The following is a 25,110-nucleotide window of genomic DNA, read 5'->3' as shown; positions in this document are numbered from 1 at the left end:
AAGCCCCTCCTGCTCTCAGCTAGCCGTTCTCAGACCTGGGTCTCATTTCCCCAGCAGCTCCTGCTGGGTCTTCAGATTCCCCTGGTTTCCAATACCCATGGGTGTCCCTTGGCATGTTGCAATCTCTGGGCATTATCCCTGCAGTTCTGCCATCCCTGTGCCCCTTTACCATGGAGCTCTCAGTACCAACTGTCTACAGAATGCTGTAGTTGGCCCCTATAACAAGAAGAGCTTCCTTGTTCCTACCAGTACCAATAGGTGTGAGAGTCTTTGGCCTATGTCTGTCTCATAGAGGAAAGTGGGCAAAATCTATCCAATCAAAGCTATGACAGTGTCCCAAATTCTAACTTCACACCAAAAGCCAATGACTGAGAATGGATTGGCCCAATACCCTCCTTCAGAAAAACTGATTCTTAACCCAACAATCGAGTTTTCATGGCAGCTTCATTGAGGAGGATTTGGGGAGGCAGGAGGGATTTATTAACACCTCTTGAATCACTTTACACAAAGTTCATTTCACCTACAAGTGAAACAATCTTTTTCCCTTAATTTAAATGAAGTTGAGAAGGAAGGCAGGGGACTCAATGATCCTTTCACAGGAAAATTAAGGAATAAACAAGAGCCAAATCGTGTCCCTTTTAATGGGTGCCTGAAGAGATCTTTCTCCCTGGGCATCAAAAATTATTCTGTCTGGGTTAAAAATCTGGTAGATATTGATCAAGAGCCAATCTGAGAGTGGTGAGGCTCAGAAAAAGTGTATTTTTCTTATTAAAAAAGAAAATACACATGTATATTTTCTTCACATTTTTCTAAAAGTTGCATTTAATTGCTGTAGAAACAAAAGAAGTAATTTAGAATTGAATGAAGATGAGGTATTTCAAAAACACCGAAATATTTTTCCTGTTTATAATGTTAAAATTCATAAATTTCCCTCTTATTTTGTCCCTTTGTGGTAATTCAGTGGTTCTCAGCTTCTCAGACCCAATACCTTGCTTTTTATCACAAATATTTGGTAATACTTTTACCATTCTAAAGGGAAACTTACAGATAATTTTACCGTTTCAAAATGAAATGTATATGCTTTCTACACTAATAATGTAAACATACACATTATTTTTATGTATAATGTTCTCACTGTAATATAAATGAGTAATGAAAAGAAAAGTTATGGATAACAGTATATAATTCAGTGTGTAAATGCTCAGGCATAATCACATAAAGAGACAAAATGAGTGAGTCTGATGCCGACACCTGTATGTAATATCTCCTGAGTACAACAGCTACAAATATTGCTTACAGGTACGTTGTGTCATATTTTAATGTCATAAATGGTATTGCTACTTATAATGTCATTTCCAAAGGACTGAACAACTCTTGGTAAAGCTCAGAGGAAACCAAAGTAAAATCTTTCTTCAATCCATGATAGTTGCCTTTCCAGAAAATTCAGAGAATTAAAGCTATACCAAAAAAATACTATGTGTTTACAAAAACTGGGTAAAACCTGATAGCTGCTCTGATTGTTATGAGTATATGTTTCACTTCATTAATATCTAATAGGGTATTCAAATAGAGAGCAAGACCTGATACTTCTTTATTGTACAGACAATTACGTGCAAGGCAAGATGTCTATTCCTTGGCTCCCACCACCAAATGCTAATACTAGTGCTCTCTTATAGTGGTGATATCCAAAAATGGCCCTAGAGGCCAATGTCACTCCCAATGTCACATGAGGTTCATTTCTGTATTGATTCAAGACAAAGAACAGGAAAACTAAAATTTTTCTATTTATTCCATAAATACTGATGAAAAAGATATTTTATATTATGAAATATTGCATTTCTATCTTTTGAGAACATTTCTAATAAGCCCTTTATTATAATATATGAAAATAACGTAGTGTTATGTTAACCTTATAACAGATTAATACAGAGATTAATTCTTTTGAATTGCCTGACCTCAACATACCTAAAATCTGGAAGAGAGTATGACATAATCTACAAGGTAATGAAATTCTCATGAATACTTTTAATTTAAATATTTTTCTAAAATTTTTTACATATTTATAGGTATTATAAATTTTCTTAAAACTATCAGGGGTCTTAGTAACTGTCTTACAAATTTTATGGTTCAAAATGAGAAAGAAAAAATGTAAAAAATAAATTGGAAAAAAGGCAAGAAAGAAAAGAAATATTACCTGTTTAAAAGGATATTTAAAAGAATATATAAAACAGAAAATATATGGAAACAAGTCGTGTTTGAACTATGTTGCTACTTCTGCTTCCTCAGAATTAATTTCTATGGCTCAGTAATTTTAGTGGTCACAGAAATTCACAGAGGTATTTCTTATTCATCTGAGGAATTTGTGGATCCACAGAGTGACAATAAATTATGAAAAACTTTTAAATCCCGAAGATATACCTTGATGAAAAAAAAAGTTCCCTTAATTCATTCCGTTATTCTATTCATGTTACTAATCACTTCAGGTTTTCTGAAGCATTAAATATGAAACTGGATCAGATCCTGGGAAAATTTTAAGACAAAACATTGAAGACACTGGAAGTATGGGCAGGAGCAAAAAAAACCCAAAAAGCAAAAACCCACAAGCCTATGTATCAACCTAGCCAGTAACAGAAGTTCTTGAAATAAAATCAGTTTAACGTGCCACATGCCACAAGTTATTAATACAATTTTACAAAATGTAATTCCGAATTTGGAAAGAAAATCCATATTATTTTATTATTATTACTTTAAATTTTATTTTAAGTTCAGGGGTACATGTGCAGGTTTGTTACATAGGTAAACATGTGTCATGGGAGTTTGTTGTACAGATTATTTCATCCCGAGTATTAAGCCTAGTTCCCATTAGTTATTTTTCCTATATTTTAATGGATTATAATTTTATTGCTTTCGAGTACATTTATTTATCCACTCTTCAAATATTCAGAAAACCTTCTTCATGCAACCTAATCTCACAGAGTCTAAATTAATGGTTTTTCTATATACTTCTCAAAAGTCCTCTTTTAAAAACATAGTTTTCATTTATTTAAAAATATATAATTTTAACCTGGAAACCATCATTCTCAGCAAACTAACACAGGAACAGAAAACCAAACAGCGCATGTTCTCACTCATAAGTGGGAGTTGAACAATGAAAACACATGGACACAGGGAGGGGAACATCACACAATGGGGCCTGTCCAGGGGTGGGGGGCGAGGGGAGGGAGAGCATTAGGAGAAATACCTAATGTAGATGGGTTGACAGGTGCCGCAAACCACCATGGCACGTGTATACCTATGTAACAAACCTGCACATTCTGCACATGTACCCCAGAACTTAAGGTATAATTTAAATATATATATATATAATTTTAACGGTGGAAGGGAGCTCTAAAGATTTCAGTATAACTTTCTGTCCCCCCTAAAAATCTTAATTAACTGTGGCCCAGGACATCTAGAAATTCTCTCAAAAAACAGAAGAGAAAAAAATTTTAATCACTTCCCTTGGGAACTCATTTTAATGCCTACCAGCACATTAGTCAGGGATAGTCTCTAAATTACAGTTTCACCATTATGTAGATATGTCCTGTAAGCTTTTAAATGATTTTTGGAGCAACAGTGCAATTGGTGATAATTGAGGAAGTTGATCCCCAAGTCCTTAAACGACCTTTCACAGGACAAATCTAGAAACCCTTGTTGTAACAGGAGGCCACACGTTCTTTTTCTCTTGATTTCTAGACAGATGACTTCCTACCAGAGTTATGATACCCTAGAAAAATTTTTAACTATTCTCTCCCCTTATCAGTTTTTATCAGGGCGTGAGATGAATGGGACATCTAACCTGGTTAGCGAAGGAGAGTTTGTGTCTTTGGAGCTGGGTGGTGGCCAGGATTTACTTACCTAAGGTGAAGTGGGATGAAAAGAACTAAAGGGCTGAGTTCAGTCCAAAACCTAAGAGACCATGCTTCAAACAGAGGAACTTAGAATGAGCTAATGAAACTCTAAAACTCTTAAAACCTATGTTGCTTTCATGGGCCACACAGACATTCTGTACTGGAAAATAATGTAATATTGCAACTCCAGGTGGATTCAACAACACTGGTCTTTGTACGGCCATCACTCAGAGATGGGAGGGATCCCATAAGGACTACAATGAGGGCTCTTGCATTTTATAGTCCTTTTGTTTTGGGTACATCAAGGCATGGTTTTGATCAAGTAATGAAATACCATTCTTACCTCCCCTATACCCATTTTTATTCCCAATATAAAGGAAGCAAATATGAATACTGTAGTTTGTGGCTAACGGCACAAAACACAATTCCATAAGTCAATTATCTTTTGCTTAAACCAATGGCTTCCCCCAAAGACAAAGAGAAGCAAATCATAGCAGCTAATTGCTGTTACACTCAAGAAGATTTCGTTATAAAATGCAACCTTGCTGTTACAGGCATTGGAATGCGTCACAACATTCAAGTAATAGATCCTAAAGAACTGGTAGGGAAGGAAACAAACAAGGATGACCCCTATAAAAAATAGGTTTTTCAGCTGAGCCCAGAACTCCTGGTGGGATAGTAAAGAGTGGCGTAGCTTCTGCACCATCAACATAATGATGAAGACCTGGAAGACCAACAGAATCACAGCAACGGCTATGACAAAAATGACTATCATATAGTTGATGATTTTCACATATGTGTAAGCAAGCTCTTTGTGAAATGTAAAACAGTGCTCCTCATTGTATTCCTCATGGATTCCATACCGGGAGACAACCAGGGGTACCACAATGACAATCACCAGCGTCCACATGCCAGCACTGGCAGCCACAGCATGCAGTTTTCTGTAGAATTCCACTTTGTCTTTGCACTTGAAGAAGATGAGGTATCTGGTGACCAGGATCACCACATAGAATAGGAACGTGAGGTACATGTGGATGTGCAGCATGGCACTCACAAATTTGCAGAAGGGCAGCCCAAACATCCAAGTCTTCTTGATGAGGTAGGTCAAGCGAAATGGCACTGTCAGCAGAAAAACGCTGTGGACCACCACCAAGTTAATGACCGCCATGGTGGTCACTGACCGGGTGTTCATTTTCACCAGGAGGAAAAGAATGGAAATGACACCCACCAGCCCGCCAATGAGCACTATGAAGTAGAGGCTGATTAAGTGGGGTGTCACTATAGGATCGCAAGAGGAATTCCTGGAGGTATTGTGGCCAGGCATACTTGGGAAGTCACCTGGAGGAGAAAAAGCACCAGAGTAACTGACAAGCTTTCAGAGCTTTGTTCCTATCTCTTTTACAGCACTGACAATGTGACTTTGCCATTTATGTGCTTATATGATATAAACTTTACATGCTTTAAGAATGAAGATTATTTCCTATGAATGTTTGCACACCCTAGACCTAAAACACAGTAAGCCATTGATTCTTACTCTTTAATAGGAATAAAAATCGAATCTGAATCTTCAAGTTGCCCCCCAGAGAGATGTATGTAGATAAGACAATTTACATAAAACTTCAGGAGGATTGCAGACCATCTGGAGCTAGTACTTGGATACTAGTACTACAGTAACCCTTTAAAAAGTTGTAAGATGGATAGAAAGATCGATGGATTCATGAAGTATACAATTTTTTTTTCTTACGGGCATGATTATAATTCTCTAATTCTTTCTTACTTATTAGCAAATGACCCAAGAATATTCATACTTAATTCATTTAGAATACTGATTAATTTGACCAAAAATACCATCTAAGTCAAGAGAGCAGCAAGCAATAGGAAGGTTTACCTGAATTTCTCATTACAGTTATGTTATCTTCTAGCAGTGAGTGAGGCCTTGCTAAGCCTTCCCATGGGCCCCACTGAAATATAGCATGTCTTCCAACTCTCTCATCTCCTACTCTCAAAGGCCTTCCAAATTCGTGACAGAGCCACTGGCATTTATCCCCTGGACTCCTGAAAGATCCGCTCCACAAATACTCTCAGTCCTTTCTAATTCATTCTCCATATTCTTATTCATTGCTTGCTGTAAAAGATTTAGTAATCTTTTAATTTCACTAAGAAAGTCATGTCAGTTTCCTATCTAAATCCCTTCGACGGCTTCCCATCTCTCCTACGATAAAGATTGATAACCTTACATGTCTGGAATGTTCTGGGTTACAGTGGCAAAATCTGATCCCTTGAGACAAGATTCAAGCAATAATCAAGAGATGAAATTGGCAGGCTTTAATGGATTTGACATGGGGAAATGAGGAAAAAAGAAGTGTCTTGATACTCTCAGATTTCTGACTTGAACAACTGTGCTATTAGAGGTATGTCTACTGACACCAGGGAGACTAAGATTTGAGAAAGAACTCACTCCCTGACCTTTGCAACACATATGCAATTATTCTTATTCATTTATTGAATGTCTCTTTGTATAATGGAATATTACCCAGCAATAAAATGAACCAACTTCTGATACACACAATACTGATGAGTCTCAAACACATTACACTAAATCATGTATTCTCAATGGGGTGATAGCACCTTGTGGGGGGCAAAACATTTTGAGGTGTGAAAAAAATCTTACTCTGTATAAAGCACAGGTGTATACACAGTACATAGACATATAGATATATCTGTGGTATCAAAATTTCATTAAGTGGGGAGAGACAATTAGGGAAAAATACTCATTAGAGGGACCATAACAAACACAAAAAGTTGAGAAACATTACTAAATAAAAGGTACCAGCCACCAAGATTATATATTGTATGATATCTTTTTCTAGAAAAAGCAAAACTAATGTGACAAAAAGCAAATCAGTTAGCCCAAGATCTGGGTTGTGGGGGAAAGGATTAGTTTCTGTTTTATATCATGTTGGTTACCATTGTAGTTATTCATCAAAGCTCATTGAATTGTACACTTAAAATTGGTTATTTTTATTGCATATAACTTATACCTCAATGAAACTTAAAAAAAAAAAGATAATAATAACCCAACCTCACAGAGCCTTCTGCATTTGTGGGCATGGAAAAAAATTTTAAGGAATTGTGACTCACTTAACTGAACATGATTTTTTTGTTGGCTCTGCAACAGCTGTCTCATGTTACACTGTGTATTTCATCCGTAGGCTGAAATCTCTCTACTCGCCTTTTATTTTTCCTTGTAGAAAAGTAGTTTTATCAAGGAGACATGAAATTATATTGTGTTCACATGTGAGTCAAGAATGAATGTGCCACTATAGGTTCTGCTCACCATTTCCTTTGGCTGTTGGCCTAGTAGGATTGACTCCTAATTGATGAAAGTAAAGTAAGTAGCACATCACTTGTCCCAAGTCCTCTTTCTTATTATAAACTGCCATGATCGTTGCCAGATATGAGAAACACATCTTCGATGTTTCAGGACTACACTACATCCTTGCCTGTACTTTGTCTTATTTAATTTAACCCTTACAACAGTTAATTGTGTAATGTATTATTATACTGAATTTTAGATGACAAAACTGAGTCCTAGCAGGATAAGTCATTTGACCAAGGTGTCCAAAGCACACATACACTCCCGAAAACTCATTATTATATATTATGGAGAAGCACTGTGAATCTCCTAAGTCCAAGTTTCTAAACTGTAATACAAGAAGGAAAGGAGGCCATGAAGAAATTTGGTTCTACCCACATGGCTGTATGCCAACATATCTTGAAAGGTGCTTTTCTCTCTTTTTGGATATCTTACTTTCCCATTCCCTTTACTAGGCTTATAGTCAATCCCATAGGTTAGTTCACGCAATATCCACCCGAACCCTTTCTGGACTGCTTTTCTGTACAGACTTTTTGCATCTAGAGTGCTTGTATGTGCCTTAGTTTCTGCTAGTCTGTTGCACTATTGCAAAACTTGGAGGTAAAAGTGAACCAAATGAGGGATGTCAATGTGCAGACAGATTAGACCAGAGGTGTCTAATCTTTTGGCTTCCCTGGGCCACACTGGGGAAGAAGAAGAATTTTCGTGGGCCATATAGAAAATACACTAACAATAACTAATGAGCTAAAAAAAAAGTTAAAAATAAATCTCACAATGTTTTAAGACAGTTTACAAATTTGTGTTGGGCTACATTCAAAGCCATCCTGGACTGTATGTGGCCCATGGGCCGCAAGTTGTATAACCTTGGATTAGACCATTTGACAAGACAGTAGTATGTTTATCTGGTTCCTCTGGGACTGCTGTAATAGAATCCTGGATTTCAAATACTAACATGATATATTACACATAATTTCAATCACATTTTACATTAAATGTAAATAGAGTAAACAGTCCAATTAAAAAATAAAGGTTGTTATACTGTATCAAAGAAACAGGATCCAGCTACATGGGTTTTAAGAAAGATATTATAAACACAGGAATTATAATAAAAGTGATATATTCATTATGAAATTTCCTCTTTATTTCAAATAATGATTCTTCCTCAAGATCAACTTTTGACACACTCAAGCTTCTTTTCTTTAGTGTGTGTACTTTATATCTTTTCCCTTTTTCTTGCAATCTTTATGATTATTACATTTAAAATGTGTGTGTTGTAAATAGAAATTTTGACTCTTGTTTAAAATGTTATAAATTCAGAGCATTTTAATTCCATTTACCCACTCCCTTATTCTCAGTTTTCATGCTTTTTATTTCTACATATCTAATTAAACCCCACACAATATTATTGTATTGTATCATTAACATTCAATCCCTAGTCATTTATTTTTGTCCATTTAGTTTTCTTATCCATTGATTTTTATGTCTTCTTGAATTTCTGTGTTTCCATTGGGTATAACTTTCCTTCTGCTGAAGAACTCCATTTTAAATTTCTTTCAGTACAAATTTCTTAGGGATAAATTCTCTCAGCTTTCGTATGTGTGTGTCTGAAAATGTTTTCATTTCATCTTTATTTTTAGGATATATTTGCAAGACATAAAAGCCGAGGTTGGCATTTCCTTTCAGTACTTTAAAGATGTTATTACATTGTCTCTTGCCTTTCATCATTGAGACTTCAGTTGTCAATATTGCCATTGCTTCTATTATGGTTGCATGTCTTTTTTTTTTCTTTCTTTCTTTTTAAGAAAGTTTTTTTGCACTTTTGCCCGGGTGGTTTTTTTTTTTTCTCTGTTTATACTGTTTGGGGTTCTTAAATTTATAGGTTAATGTCTTTTGTCACTTTTGGGAAATAATCAGTTTTACCCCGCCAAATATTGCTTTGTCCCAATCTGTTATCTCCTCTTAAAGTTCAATTATAGTTATGTTAGACATTTTAACTGCTTTCCTTCTGTCTCTAATTTTTTCTGAATTTTATATACATTTCATCCATCTCTTCTTCCCTTTTTCCATTTGCATATATTCTTTTTTTTTTTTAAAGAGTCTTGCTCTGTCACCCAGGCTGGAGTGCAATGGCACGATCTTGGCTCACTGCAACCTCTGCCTCCCAGGTTCAAGCAATTATCCTGCCTCAGCCTCCCGAGTAACTGGGATTACAGGTCTCCACACCCGGCTAATGTTTGTATTTTTAGTAGAGACGGGTTTCACCATGTTGGTCCGGCTGGTCTCAAACTCCTGACCTCAAGTGATCCACCCGCCTCAGCCTCCCAAAGTGCTGGGATTACAGGTGTGAGCTATCATGCCCGGCCTGGATATATTCTTGTTCAGTGCTTTTATCTTTGGCTGTTTCTATTCTGCTGCTAAACCAACTAGAATTCTTAATACCAGATATGAAATACTTTCAGTTCTAGGCTCTGTCGGTCTTACACATTCTACTTTGTGAAATTTTCTCATCTATTTCATTTTCTTCACCTTTTCCTTTAATTTCTTAAATACTTTAATCATAGTTATTTCAAAAGGCTCGTCAAGAACATTTATAGATATATTTCTATTATCTGTTTTTTTCTCTTGGTTTTCCATTATGTAATCTTTTCCTTTGATATGTCTAGTAGTTTACTAATAAATTCTGTATATTTTTCTTAAAAAAGATAGTGGTTCCAAGTAATGTTCTTTTCCTTGAGAGGGGTCATCCTTTCTGCCACTATACTAACATTATTTTGAGTCAAGCCTTGTTTGCAGTTCTAGTAAGGCTTAGTGTACTTCTGGGTTTCCTTAGCCCCCTTTGTAATTTTAGCTACAGTCAATAGTCTTATCTCTGACCACTTTTTCTAAAGAATCTGGCCTGACTTCAAATCCTGGTCTTATAAAACTGCTGACATCTTTGCTATATTTTTCAGCTGTTTTAAGGCTTAGGATATTCGTCTCCCATCCCCCCAAGTCCCAGAATTCATCAAAATGTCTTCATGCATTGGTGAAGAATTTGGATTCTCAGCTCTGAATTGGAAAAGCTACTGTTGTGAAAGAAATTGCTTTGAGCTTTTCTCTCCTTGGGAGTCATGACCTCTTCACTAATTGCCTCAGCTGTGCTCCACTGTCTTCAAGCAAATAACTTCTGTATTTTACTTTATTTGATTTCTTGGATTATTCCTGGTGGGAGCTCTAATCAGTTGATCAACCTTCCATCCCATGAAGATGCAGAAGCTAATGCAATTTTTAATGTTTCAGTAGTGCAATACATTCTTACAGTCTTGAAATTAATTGAATTAACAAGAGAAAGGTAACTTCCTCCCCAACATACAAAGATTAGTTCCCTAACTTTCATAAATTTCAATTATAATGTAAATATGTTATAGTACTGTTATTTGTACATTTTAAAGTGCATCTTCTAATCCCTGCTGGCAGCAGCCACACTCCATAACACCTTATCTTCACTCAATGCCTCAAGCTCTTTCGTGCCTTAGCACCAGCACCTCTTCTCTCCCCTCCCCATCCATCTACTAATCCTTCAGGTCTTAATTCTACTATCAGTTCTTTAGGGAAGTTTTCTCTGACTCCCATACTAGGTAAGATCTACTTGGCCGTCTCTTTCAGAAGATAAGTCAGAGAACTCCTACACTACATGAGATCTATCTGACCTTCTCTTTTCTCCTCTTCTGAAGATAAAAGAATCACCTCTACAAGGGTGATTAAATAATCACTTGGGTTAATGGGTGCTGGTTGCTGGTATCTTCCCTCTTCCCCCCAGATTGTAAGCTCCTAAGCTCCACAAGGACAAGGACTGTGCATGTTTTTAGTATTTTCCACTCTTTTATCCATAGCAATAGCCAACACATAGAAGATAGTCTCTAAATATGAAGTGGAAGAGTAATTAAATATTCATAACATGTAGCTAAGAGAACAATGCATTACTTCAATTCTTACTTCTGCTACTGTTTGCAGTGTTACTGTGAACAAACTACTTAACCTCTCTGAGGCTTATTTCTCTCACCTAAAATGTGGATAAGCCCTCCCTACCTCATATAGTCATTATGAGACAAACTAGATAATTTATGCAAAATTAAAACAATATACAACATATTAATATTGATTAATTGAGTAATTAATGAGTTGGGACAGTCTCGTTCTGTTGCCCAGGCTGGAGTGCAGTGGCATCATCATGGTTCACTGCAGCCTTGCTCTCCTGTGCTCAAGTGATCCTCCCACCTCAGCCTTCCCAGTAGCTAGGACTACAGGTGTGCACCACCACGCCTGGCCTAACTTTTGTATTTTTTGTGGAGACAGGGTTTCACCATGTTGCCCAGGCTGGTCTCAAACTCCTAGGCTCAAGAAATCCATCTGCCTTGATCTCCCAAAATGTTGGGATTACAGGCATGTGGCACCATACTCGGCCAATATTGATTAATTTATGAGATAAATATCCAACGTATGAAGTGGAAAAAATCTTCTAGGAATATTTTAAACATCACCTTTTGGCTGCAAAATTCCTGCAAACTTCTGTTTTTCTGAGGGGTCTAGCAAGTTGGCAATAACTGGAATGGTAACTAACAGTGATGCTAATCCTAGCAATACTTTTTTCTTTTCTTTTCTTTTTCTTTTTTTTTTTTTTTTTTGAGACGGCGTTTCACTCTGTCACCCAGGCTGGAGTGCAGTGCTGGGATCTCGGCTCACCGTAACCTCCGCCTCCCGGCTTCAAGTGATTCTCCTGCCTCAGCCTCCCAAGTAGCTGGGATTACAGGTGCCTGCCACCACACCTGGCTTATTTTTTGTATTTTTAGTAGAGATGGGGTTTCACCATTTTGTCCAGGCTCTTCTTGAACTCCTGACCTCAGGTGATCCACCCGCCTCAGCCTCCCAAAGTGCTGGGATTACAAGCGTGAGCCACCCTGCCTAGCTGTAATACTTATCTGTGGTTTTCCTCATCCATGTCCCTGCTCCATTTGCTGGGACAAGTCACCATGTGTTATGGTGACATCACAGTTATTCCCAGGAGCTGGGGCTTCTTCCCATCCCAAAACTTAGGACCCAAGCTGTTTATAATAACATTCCTTGCCAGGCTGCATGATAATAAAAGCACCTGTAGATATAGCTGCAAAACATTCAGCTAGCCAAGCACATAGAGCCAAGTCCATATCTTCTCAGCCCCGCCCAGACCTATCCATGTATTCTATGTTACTCATTCTTGACTTGTCACCTGATATCTGGTTTTGGTTCTCTGCCTTACCTGACACACTTTGGCTCACTCCCCACCAGCTCCCTGGCTCAGACTCAGCGCTCTTGATTGTTTCCCAGGCAAACCCATCTGCCTGACTTTAAAGCCTAATTTTCCCTTCTAGGAAATGCCTCTTCATGTCTCAGCTCCCCCATATATTCTTGCTACTTTCCTGTGACTACATCTCCACCTCAAGCTTTGTAATAACCTTCTCCCAATCAGAAAAGGTTTATCTGCGTCTCAGGAGATTCTGCATGAACCACTGCTGTGCCAATCCTCTCCTTATGACCATCTAGCTCTTATAAAGAGTTCTGCTCTGCTCCTTTGTTACATATATATTACTGAGACTCCTTGGTGGTGCTGTTTACCTGCTCATTATCTTCATAACCTATTTATTGTTCCTATAGTGTAACCTTGAGGTCAAGTTCCATGATCCCACCTACCTATGATCACTTGTCCTGAAATTGAGTCCTGATAGGTTTTCCAGATGCTGCCTTTTATGTCTGCCTGAACCCAGCATGTTTCCAACTTCCAAATTCCTTTTTTATGGTGCTCTGTCCACACTTAATCAGGACATTGCACAAGACTTTCAGATGATCTACATCAAATTGCAACATCTCCATTCTGTCCTATGGACTACAGCTAAAATTATCCTTCTGCTAAACCATGCACTCTCTCAATCTGCCTGCTGGGGGCAGACTCTCGCAACTCATCACTCTCAAGGTGAGGGGGCTCTGACTCTAGCCTAGGTAATAGGTTGTTGCAAAAGTAATTGCGGTTTTTGCCATTCAAAGCAATGACAAAAACCGCAATTACTTTTGCAACAACCTAATAACAAAAAGAGAGGTTGCAGTGAGCCGAGATCACGCCACTGCACTCCAGCCTGGGTGACAGAGTGAGACTCCATCTCAAAAAAAAAAAAAAAAAAAAAAAAGAGAGAGAGAGAGAGAAAGAAAAGGAGAAGTTAGAAAGTTCTTCCTTCACGTTGTGCACATGTACCCTAGAACTTAAAGTATAATAAAAAAATAAATAAATAAATAAATAAAAATAAAAAAACAAACAAACAAACCTCTCTTCCTCTTTAGTTTGCTTCTTTCTACAAGGCACTTACTCCCTTATTGTCCCCTTGAAGACCACTTCATCTCATGTAATGGGCACCCTACTCCCAAGATGGCTCCCCAGCATCTAAAAGCAAAGCAAGAACTAGGATGGGGCCAAATGGAGGAAGACCATGAAGCAATAAACATTTCAAGATTCACATTTAGTAAGAAAGGACAGAAAGGGATTGGGGCACAATTTTTTCCTAATGGGACAAAAAAATTATATATCTGTATAAGAAGTATTCCTTTGCGCCTGTAATCCCCGCACTTTGGGAGGCCGAGGCGGGCGGATCACGAGGTCAGGAGATTGAGACCATCCTGGCTAACTTGGTGAAACCCCGTCTCTACTAAAAATACAAAAAAAAAGAAAAATTAGCCGGGCGTTGTGGCGGGCGCCTGTAGTCCCAGCTACTCAGGAGGCTGAGGCAGGAGAATGACGTGAACCCGGGAGGCGGAGCTTGCAGTGAGCCGAGATCCTGCCATTGCACTCCAGCCTGAGCGACAGAGTATTCCTTTGCATATGGGATGCTATTCTAGAGATTGATGGGAATTTTTAATTAGTTGACCTAAAATCTTCTCTCTACATTTCTTTCAGAGAGACACCTCGTTCTCCATGTGCATGACTTGCTTGCAGCCATGACTACATCCAGTGCCCGACCAGCAGAGCTGGACAATCACCTCCCCACCTATGCAGGTACAAGGGGGATTGCTACATACTCGTAACAGCCTGTTCTCTAATCCCTGAGAAGAGATGAGTATGCAGGATCAATAACATGATTTTATCAGTATTACATTAAAGAACTGAATTCTCCAAATTGAATTTGAAACATTAAAATCTGCAGATAATTCTCATTTGAGTTTTAATTTTAGCAGTGTCACATTTATCCTCCAGGGCATATTTCTTTGTACAGTGGTTTATTTCAATAGCAATTAATAGCAACATCAATTCAGCCAAAGTAAACATATTTGTTTGAACTTAGACCGTTAAATATTTCCTAGTCTATTAATTTATGTGTCTGTTAGAGTTGGATGCCCACAAAGAATGAAGGAAATTTCGAGCCTTTTCACAAAATGGAAAGTTCAAAGCTTAACAACCTTGAAAGGAAATGTCTTCATTGCTAAAAAATTGAGCACATACAAAAATAATAAATGCTTCTCAGAAATGCTTCCAATACCTCACTTCAGAATATTAGCTTGCTATTTAGAACAGTCCCTGAGACTGTGGGAAAGCCAAGAGAATGTCTGAGAGACACAGTGAACTGTGAAGCAGTGAGCCTGCCAGGTATGAGACAGACAAGCCTGAGAGACAAACACCATGGCCATGGCCGGGCCCTGGGACCCTGGAACAAGCAAGCCAGCACCTGCAGTCACAAAAACAAGTGCAACTGATGGCTTTGACGTGTGTTATATACAGAGCCTGCCAAGTGTGGTTAAAACAAACACTTGCAGGTAAGAAATATGCAGTCTCTGATCAAATGAAAAGCTCTGTTTTCCTGGATGCCAGCTTTACATGATATATGTTTAGATTTCTTAATATTCAGGTTCAGGTTTTGAAATTTGTCCTGAGCTTTGGGACACAGGCACTTTGAAGAGAAAACAACTGAAGCTTACAAGGTGCCCAGGATAGACTGTTTGAGATACACTTGTTATTATTATTTAGCGATCCACCTCACACTTTATTCTGTAGAAAAATATAGCATGTGCCGTAGCTCAGAATTTGGAACATGGTATGTGTCAAGTACTTCTGCAATGATTCAATGAATTCATGAAAGAGAGCGAGAGATCAAGAAAGTGAGGGAGGAAAAGAGAGAAGAGAAAGAAGGGGGGAAACAAAGAAAAGGAATAAGAAAAAGAAAGAAGAGAAGAAGATGAAGGGAAAATAGGAGAGTAGGTTCTGAGGGTCCCAGCCAGTGATGCTGGTGTTATACTTAGGCATTGAACTGACCGTAATATTTTCATGGGCTCTGGTCTTTCTTTACACCTAGAAATGATTGAAATGTCTCAGTTACTTTCTCAGTTGATTCTCCAATATACTTTTGCTAAGGAGTGCAGCTGACCCCAGGAAAACCTGAAAGAAGGTAAGAGAGAGGTAGTTTCTGCTTCCACGGAGACAATCCACTCCAAATACAAGAAGCCAGGGATTTTTTTTTAAACAACATTAACAACAGTTATTTGTTGATGCTACTTAGATATTTCACCTATATATCTTCATTGCGCTTTCTCTTCCCAAAATATTACCCCCACTCACACAGTCTTGCACATCTTTGAGGTGTAAACACAGACTGCATTTTCTTTCAAGCCCTTCAGGCCCCCGGGACATTCTCAGCTGCTTTCTCAAAAAGCTTTACCGGTGCCTCTCAGTACTTCCTTTGTTGTCTTATTAATTTCTCTGTTTTAATTATTTTAGTCATTTCTGGACTTGTTTTTAACTTTGAATTTCTTTCAAAACTAGCATATAATTTTTAAATAGTGGTCATGAGTTGTTAACTGAATGGGTGAAATAATGGTGAAAAAGTGCCCTGACTGGATTAAACATTTTTTGGATATGGCCACATTTGGATCTAGACCAACAACTGACATCAGGATCCCAGAAATAAACTGTAAACCCAGAGCCAGCTCTCTCAGGGGACAGGGCTGCCTCTCTGGCTGGCTGTGGACCTCCTTGTCCCACATGAGGATCCCCTCTTTACCTCTGTGATTGACCTTGGAAGGTCATCATGAAGCCTGGCCTCAAACTCTGATTTTCCCCTGCCCTCTATCATGTCTCTGCTTAAAATCCTTCTTTGGTTACTGTTAGATAAAAGAAAAAACTCTGAGTTCCTACCATGACATGTAAGCCCTTTGCAAGCTGGCCTCAGCTTCTATTTCAAGGGACACCTCCTCTCTAACCCCCTTCCTTCAGCCTCGAGCTGTGACTCAGACTTACCTGTCATTCTTGGAATGTTCTCTTTCATACCTCCAGCTTGTTTCTTATTTCTCTAGGCCCCAAATGTACAGCTAAACAACTAGAATGAAGTCCAAATTGCATCATCAATGATTTCACTTCTCTTTTTAAAAACTTTCCCTGGCATCCCATTGTCTATGGGAGCTGTGGAAACTGACATATTAGCTGACCTGACATACCAGGCCAGGTCTTGCTGGTATTTGTAGCTCTAAACAAGCCTCTCCCCTATTCTGGTGCACCAGGATTCTCCCATCCTGCCTGCATGATTCTCTTGTGATTCTGGTCTGATCTCATCCCACACACAAGAGAGCTCCTCAGGTCTGCCTGAGGCCTGGCTGGTGGCTATTCCCTTGTATCTTATCAACCCCCTTCCCAAAGCATTGCCCACAACCTTGCTTGGGTCTCAGTGGTCATTGTCCATGGCCTGAGGACTACGTCAATGTCAAAAGTGAGATATGGAAGTGGTTTCTGTGGCTGTTTTATAAGAAATCTATGGTAGAGCCAACATCAGAGACCAGCCTACAAAATGAGAGTCCTACACAATTTATAGAACCCTGCAAAATAACATTAAATAATCCAAATGCTCATTAGCGTGTAGACCTTAGTCACCAGAACCCCTCCCTGCACCATTTTAAAACACACAAACAAGTATAACCTACTTTGGGATTTCTCACTTCATTTATTAAACAAGTGATATCACTCTAACTGTCTACTGTACAGTAGGTAGCAAAGATTCTGAAATGAATAAAACACATCACCGCTTTTAAATCTCCTTCTGTTTGGTAGGAGAGAAAGAGGCACATCAATTATTTACAGAAACACCTACGGGTACGTGAAAAATGCTGCAAGAATTCAGAAAGAGCAGTAGTTATTTAAGAGGTACTTGAGGATGAAGGCATCAAAATAAAGTAAAAGATGCTTGGGTACAGATATGTAGCAGTTACTGGATCTTGAAGGATGCATTGAAGTTCTAGATGTAGAGAGGAGGAAATAAAGCACTCCAGGGAAAGAGAAGATTCTGGGCAAAGGCTTGGATGCACATTCGGGGAATTACCAATAGTTTGATGTACCTGGAACATTTGACATATTAGGAGAACGTGGGTGAGAATCTGTAGATGAGGGTTCCCACATTTACGGCATGTTGCCACTCTAAGGATTTTCCATTTTATTCTGAAAATTATAAGGGATGCAGGGAATTTTAGAATACTAAATGACATCTTAATATTTCAGTTTTGAAAGCTTGTTTTGGCAACAGATTGGATAGTTGGCGAAGGGTTATTCAAGTTTAAATATTATAAGGATTGGAGCAAGATGACACCCACCTAGGAGAGCTTGCCCCCAAATTAAACAAAAATTGAAGAGTCTGGGCTTGGAAAAGAAAAGTACATGCTTCAGGTAACTTCATCCACATTCAACAGTGAAAAGACAAAGAACAGTCACTGGGCATTATAGGAGAGCTAATGACACATTAGATGGATACCAAATTTCCCAGACAAAAGAACTAACAGATGGGTTGGTTTGCTAAGAGGGCAAAGTGGAAAAAAGTAACTTTAAAATGTCCTCAGAGAGAAGAGAATGGTGTGAAATAAGACTCAGAGTTGTTATTTTAATTAAAATGTACCAAACCACACAATCAATGAGCTTGTAAGAAGGTTGAGAATACTCCCACAGATAGAACCAAAAAAGGTCAAGAGATGGAAGATTTAAAAGAAAAGCTAAAAAATCCCAAGAACAAAACTATTAATAGAAGTTCCAACATCATCTGGAGACAGCAAAAGAGAATGAAATGCTCAGATAAATAATTAAAGGACATTTTCTACACATAGAAAAGATAAAATCTTTATGTTGAAAGGTCCCACCCAGCACTGAGCTAAACTACTAGAAAAGACTCAGATTTAGACACATAAAGATGTTATTTCAAATCACAAAGAACAAATTAGCATATCCACTTCGATGTATAATAAACATCTCAAACTTAGTATATCCAAGGCTGAACTGTGCCCCAGACATACACAAAAACTTCTTCCTTGCAAAGTCCTCGCAGTTTCACTAGTAATACTAACTCTATTTTCTACTTGCATACGTGAAAAATCTTACAATTATCCCTAATTCCTCTTTTTCTCCCATAATTCACCTCCACTCCTTCAGCAACTCCTGTCCCCTGTCTCTCATATTAGTCCACATAGAGTCCATGGGCCAGATTTTTTCTATAAAGGATATTACTGGTATAATTGGCCAAATATTAACACAGTCTGCAGATTAAATAATAGAATTGTATCAATGTTATTTTCCTGATCTTGACCATTGTATGTGGTTGTATAAGAGAATACCCTGTTCTTATAAAATATACACCACATACTATAAGGATAAAGGCAGCATGCTTTCTATTTATTATCAAATCAACCCAAAAAATTACAATACGTATATACAAAAAGAGAAAAACCAGTGTGGAAAAGATTACAATTGGGGAATCTGGGTGAAGGTTATATTGGAGCTCTTTATCATTCTTATAACATTGTAAATGTTTTGTGTAAAATTATTTCTAAATTTAAAAATTATGAAAAATTACATAAAATAAACATAGAGTTGGTCGACTCTTCATTGCCTACATTGCAACAACTGGGATTCAGCCACATTAACTCTTAATGGGATTATTACAGCAAGCCCATGAATTCTCCCGTTTTTTACTCCTAACTCCCCTATTCCCAACTCAGCAACCAGAGTAATCTTTCAGAATGTAAATTAGAAGATGTCATTCTTCTTATCTCAATCCTCCAATGGCTTCTCACCTTTCTCAGAATCAAATCAAGATTTGGAAATGGTCTGAAAGGCCTTACAGGATGTGATCCCTCCTCCCTGCTCTCTGTCCTTTGATCTCACTTCCTACAGTCAAAATGCAGTGAAACACATTTTAAACCTAAAATGCTCATGATCATACCAAATTAAAACACCCATTGGTTTCCACATGGTGGCAGTGAGGGGAAAAAAAGAGAGAAATTGTATGTGAATATCTCAATATTTTTTGGTGGGGTGGAGGTTAAAGGTACTGTTTAAGTGTAGAGAAATAAAAAAATGAATATAACTTCTTGATGAAAACTTAAGAGCAATCAATTAGTGAACGAAAGTTGCATGTATGGCTTGCAAATTATGAGAAGGAAAAATGGAACACAGTAATAGCAGTAACAGAGGCAGGAAGGAAAAAAAAACAAAGCAAACATGGTAAATAGACATATTTTAAAATAAAAGAATGAAAAGTCCAGACATCTGAAATCACACAATTTATAATTTGTTCCTTCTTCCACCTACAAAAAGGAGAAATTTTGTCTATCACTCTGTGACTACACTAAAAACCACTGAATTGTGGTTCACCAACCATAAAGTTGTCCTTTGAAAAAAGAATGACTTTTATAGTTGGTGAATGATATTTCAGTAAAGCCATTGTGCAAAAAAAGAGAGAAAGAAATTGCGTCTGAGCTGAGCCTTGGGGATGAGGGAGGAGGGGGAGAATTATTGACAGAGAATCAATGCTGCCGGTGACTGCCTTCATTCATTCATATCGAGGGCAGAGCAGGAAACTCCCTGGTTAGAGGACTAGGAGGATGCTGTGCCAGGAACCAGGAGCCCTGGATGCCTCACCCTGCTCAAGATCGCAGGCCTGGTCCCTCTGATGTGGCCGCTCATTCCTCCTTGCTCCCCGCTCCATCCCTGGCTTCACTTCTTTCTGCTGCACCTTGAACAGATGGGACTGCAGATTCGCCTTCTTGATTCTTGACCACTCAATACAAGGAACCAGCCCTACCCAAGCCATGTTCTTCATAGCACTGATCACTGTCATCTCACTTTTTCTTTGTCATTCTCTATATTCACCCCTTCTTCCAAGAAGAAAAGATCCATGAGAGTGGTCATGGTGTTTCCATCTCCAGGAGAGAAGGAACCCTTGGACCAGGAATCAGAAGAAAAAATCACAATTTTAGTGTCAGGGTGAAACCTAGAGATAATAGCATCCAGTGCACCCATTTAACTAAGGAAGACACCGAGGCCCACACAGCGACCTTTGAAAGCTAGCACGGCTTGTCACTGGCTAAATTCCAGGTTCTGTGACTCAGTCTGGGACTATTCCTGTGACACAGCACTACTAAAGGCAGACTCCAGAGGCCCAGCGGGACAGACAGCAACTTCTAATCAACAGAACTATGCTTTAAGTCCAGCCCCATAGGCCCCACCTCAAGGACACCAGTTGGGAGCCAGGATGGATGTCCAGCCCCAGCTAGAAGAGGCATCACAGGTTGTTCTGAGAAAAGGTTGTCAGCAGACAAATGGCTTCCTGCCTTTGAGCTGTCCTTAGAACGAATTATAGTTTGTTGTGTTTGCAGAAAACAAATAGGAACAGTCACTTTAATCACTCACTCAGGGAAACTCAAGCAGCAGTTCATCCAAAATATATTGAGAAAAGATTCTGGGATGGCAGCTCCCACATTAAGGACGAGCTCAGTGTAGCTAAAAAACCAAAACCAAAAAAATCTGTCTGAAAATATCTGAAGCAGTGTGGGAAACAATAAAAAAGAAATATCAACTCTAAAGAAATTCACTGCAGAAGGTTATATGCCTAAGTAACATATAAAAATTGCCCCCTGCTTTGTTCATATTCGAACTCTCTCTCACAGTCCTCCTCCTCTGTACATCCTATTTCTGAAGTTTGAAAGGACTCTGTTGGGTTTTCTATGGTTTTTTTAATAGCAAAAAAAATGTATATATACATTTTTTAGGCAGTTTCAAGTAAAGTTAGATCTGCAGCCTCACTCATCAAAGACATCATTTTTCACCAAAGAGCAGGCTTCTGGATTTGAGCTATTCTTTCTCTCCTCACTTGAGGAGTTCACCATTGCTGCTGACTCTCTAAAGGTGAGGATGCAAGTTCTGGTTACCTACAAGGGAAGTGGGAGCTGAAACTCAGAGGCTTTGTGTCTGTGTAGAGTGAGCCACACTGCTCTGCAAGGCACCCAGGGCACCCCTGCTTGCCACCCATGTTCTCGAAAATAATGAACTGTCAGTGAGTTCTTTCCATTCCCAGGGAGAGCCTTGCATAGATCTGTAGGTCTGCAGATATTGAAATGTGCTATGAATTCTGATCTTTGTGAATGTCCATCTCCTTACCAGAAATTTTGCTTCAAAGAAATCTTTCATTGTCCAGGAACTGTGCTTTATTCTCAGAAACTGTTAAATCTGGGGGACTGTGTTCCTGGAATTCCTGAGTGTCCAGTGCTACTACAGCCTTGTTGCCACCTTTGACACACCATCTGGCCTACTTAATCCATCCAACCTCAAAAGACAGAGAAACATGTCTATACGGACATGTAAGGGACGAGGCCTTCAGACAGGCAAAACATGGTATCCAACAATGCTGGTAACTTCCTTGCCTCCAAGCCTCCTTATGGCCCATGACGCACTAAAATGTGATAGAGCAAGAATAGGACATCACTAAAGGAGGCTGCTTTTCACATCATCATTTCACAGGATTCACTCTGTGCTTCACCCAGTATCATAGTTTCCTCCCTCCCTCACCATGTCCACTTCAGGCATTTCACCATCTGCTTGCTCATCTTCCGTGCCATTCACTTTTTTTTTCTTCCTAGTAACTTCTAGGGTTTTATTTCTTTTTATTTTCTCAGTGTTTCTGGGATTTTTTATATTAATAAAAAAAGAGGCAACTAAAAGGCACTAAAGAAAAATTAGGCATTTCTGGACTCTTAGGCCAGGCACAGTGGCTCATGTCTATAATCCAGGCACTTTGGGAGGCCGAGGTGGGTGGATCACCTGAGGTTAGGAGCTCAAGACGAGCATGGCCAACATGGTGAAATCCCGTCTGTACTAAAAATACAAAAATTAGCCAGGTGTGGTAACACACTCCTGTAGTCCCAGCTACTCAGGATGCTGAGGCAAGAGAATCACTTGAACCCGGGAGGCAGAGGTTGTAATGAGCCAAGATCATGCCACTGTACTCCAACCTGGGCAACAGACTGAGACTCTGTCAAAAAAAAAAGAAAGAAAGAAAGGAAGGAAGGAAAGAAGGAAGGAAGGAAGGAAGGAAGGAAGGAAGGAAGGAAGGAAGGAAGGAAAGAAAGGAAAAAGAAAAATTAGAAGAACAGAATTTTTCCACTTTTTAAAATATTAGTGTATTTTCTGCTAATATCTTTCTATGCATCTGTGTTAGATTGTTAGATAGTGATAATATTGCACCTCAATTTTCAAACCATGCTTTTTGCTAGTAATGTATAATACCAAAGTACTTAGCCTTGGAGTTTCTGAACTTTTTTTTTTTTTTTTGAGACGGAGTCTGGCTCTGTCGCCCAGGCTGGAGTGCAGTGGCATAATGTTGGCTCACTGCAACCTCCGCCTCCTGGGTTCAAACAATTTTCCTGCATCAACCTCCCAAGCAGCTGGGATTACAGGCACCTGCAACCATGCTCAGCTAATTTTTGTATTTTTAGTAGAGACAGGGTTTCACCATGTTGGCCAGGCTAGTCTCGAACTCCTGACCTCAAGTGATCTGCCCGCCTTGGCCTCCCAAAGTGCTGGGATTAGAGGCGTGAGCTACTGTGCCCGGCTTTTTTTTTTTTTTTTTTTTTAAGAGAGGGAACCTCACTATAGTACTTAGGCTGGTCTGAAGCTCCTGGCCTCAAGTCATCCTCCTACCTCAACCTCCCAAGTAGCTGGGACTGCAGATGCAAGCCAGCATGCCTGACCTGTTTCCGTGCACTTTTATACGACCGTATAACATCTCATCAAGTGGATGTCTCCAAAGTGATTTAATCAAATTTTCAATGATGTTATGTTTCTAACTTATTGTTATAAATAACTCTAGGACAATCACTTTTGTGAATTTAGTGTTTTACATACTTTAGATTTTTCCAGAAGGTGGGGTCCAATAAAAAAGTGGTCATATGACATGAAAGTATTTGTGGATATAGATTGATAGTGCCAAGTTGCTTTATGTTGACAGACATGAAATATTTCCTTAAAGTCAAAAGTTTATTTCTGCTTTCTAATTTAAACTATTCCTGTCAAGAAGTTTTCCAATATGTTATCCAGATGACTTCAATCAACCATCAATCTTTATTCACTGTAGGTGAAATATACTTGTAGGCAAAATTCTGAAATGAACAAGACAAAAAAGGCTGTGGATAAAATACATCCTTCAAGTAACCCATTGCCCCCTGAGACAGACACCATACTTTCAGGCCTCCGCAGTCTAGGCTGACAGTGAGAGAAGACTCTCCCAGAAGTTCTAAAAATTGTGTCTCCACTTTACACCCAAACAGAGACGTGGAGAAATTGTCAACCTTTGTTTTGGAGCCCAACATAATCTGCCAACAAGTTCAGCTGCCACGCCAACAAAAAATCTAGGTAGGACCAAGAATGGAAAATAATTTTAGGACACGTTGGGCATGTTTCTAATGGGCATTTCATCTGTAGAAGTAACCGACATCTATGGATGGAAAACACCACACCACCAAAGTGAAAGCCGTTCAGAGAAGACCTTTCTTAAATCAAAGCTACTGAGACATTAACCAGGCCAATCTGTCCGAGATCACCCTTATTCTGTCTTCAGCCCCAGGTACCTCTAGGTTTATGCCTTTTCACCAATAACGGGCACATCTATTGTAGCATAACATATTGATAACTTTCGCCACCAAGTCCTGAGTGCCTCTTCAGTTCCTGGCACTAAGATGGAAATTTCTTATATGATACTTATAATCCTCCCAAGAAATCCAGGACAAGGGTACTTTTATTCCAAATATTAGTTGAAGAAATGAAGCTCGGAAAAGTTAAGCAACTTTCTAGGTTCACTCAACTAACAAATGACAGCCCTGAAATTGGAGACCCAGGCTGTTTGACTCTGAAGCCTAAATGTTCTGCAGCACATCACAGGGTCACAGCAACACAGAAGTCCCTTTCCTATGAAAAAAGAGAAAAAGTGACATTTCTTCACTGCTCCATCCCTGCTCTCCTTCGGAGCTGTGGATTCCCCTAGACAATTGGTCCTTGTTTTTCAACTGTATTGTTTGTATCTCTATGACCAATTATCAGGGTATTGAAAAGCAGTTAATTAGAATACTAGAAGAGGACTTGGAGAAGTAATTAAAACAGGCCTACTCAAGTTCTCTAAAGCCAATAAATGTTTGAAAAGCAGTTCATCAGATTGCAATGTAAGAGAAAAATAAAACTGCACTAAAAATTTAATTCCCCAAATTTAATTTATCCCAGAGAGGGTTCTGAACCCTTTTCTTAATTTCTTTTTTTTTTTTTTTTTTTTTTTTTTTTTGAGACGGAGTCTGGCTTTTGCCCAGCCCGGAGTGCAGTGGCGCAATCTCGGCTCACTGCAAGCTCCGCCTTCCGGGTTCACGCCATTCTCCTGCCTCAGCCTCCTGAGTAGCTGGGAGTACAGGTGCCCACCACCACGCCTGGCTAATTTTTTTGTATTTTAGTAGAGAAGGGGTTTCACCGTGCCAGGATGATCTCGATCTCCTGACCTTGTG

At 38.9% G+C, this 25,110-nt stretch overlaps 2 protein-coding genes across 5 annotated transcripts in view; both read right to left on the bottom strand.

Moving 5' to 3' along the window:
- Positions 1–25,110, bottom strand: part of NME8 (NME/NM23 family member 8) — a 405,025-nt gene that overhangs the window by 151,814 nt on the left and 228,101 nt on the right. The window lies entirely within an intron of this gene.
- GPR141 (G protein-coupled receptor 141) overlaps positions 1,772–25,110 on the bottom strand; it is a 60,117-nt gene continuing 36,778 nt past the window's right edge. Inside the window, exon 2 of the mRNA XM_009452904.5 lies at positions 1,772–5,228. Coding sequence (XP_009451179.1) covers positions 4,297–5,214 — 918 coding nt within the window. The 5' untranslated portion in view covers positions 5,215–5,228 and the 3' untranslated portion in view covers positions 1,772–4,296. The remainder of the gene's footprint in view (positions 5,229–25,110) is intronic.

The sequence above is a fragment of the Pan troglodytes genome, chromosome 6 (genome assembly GCF_028858775.2).
Source record: "Pan troglodytes isolate AG18354 chromosome 6, NHGRI_mPanTro3-v2.0_pri, whole genome shotgun sequence".
Classification (NCBI taxonomy): Eukaryota; Metazoa; Chordata; class Mammalia; order Primates; family Hominidae; genus Pan; species Pan troglodytes.
This window is presented reverse-complemented; position numbering and strand designations above follow the sequence as displayed.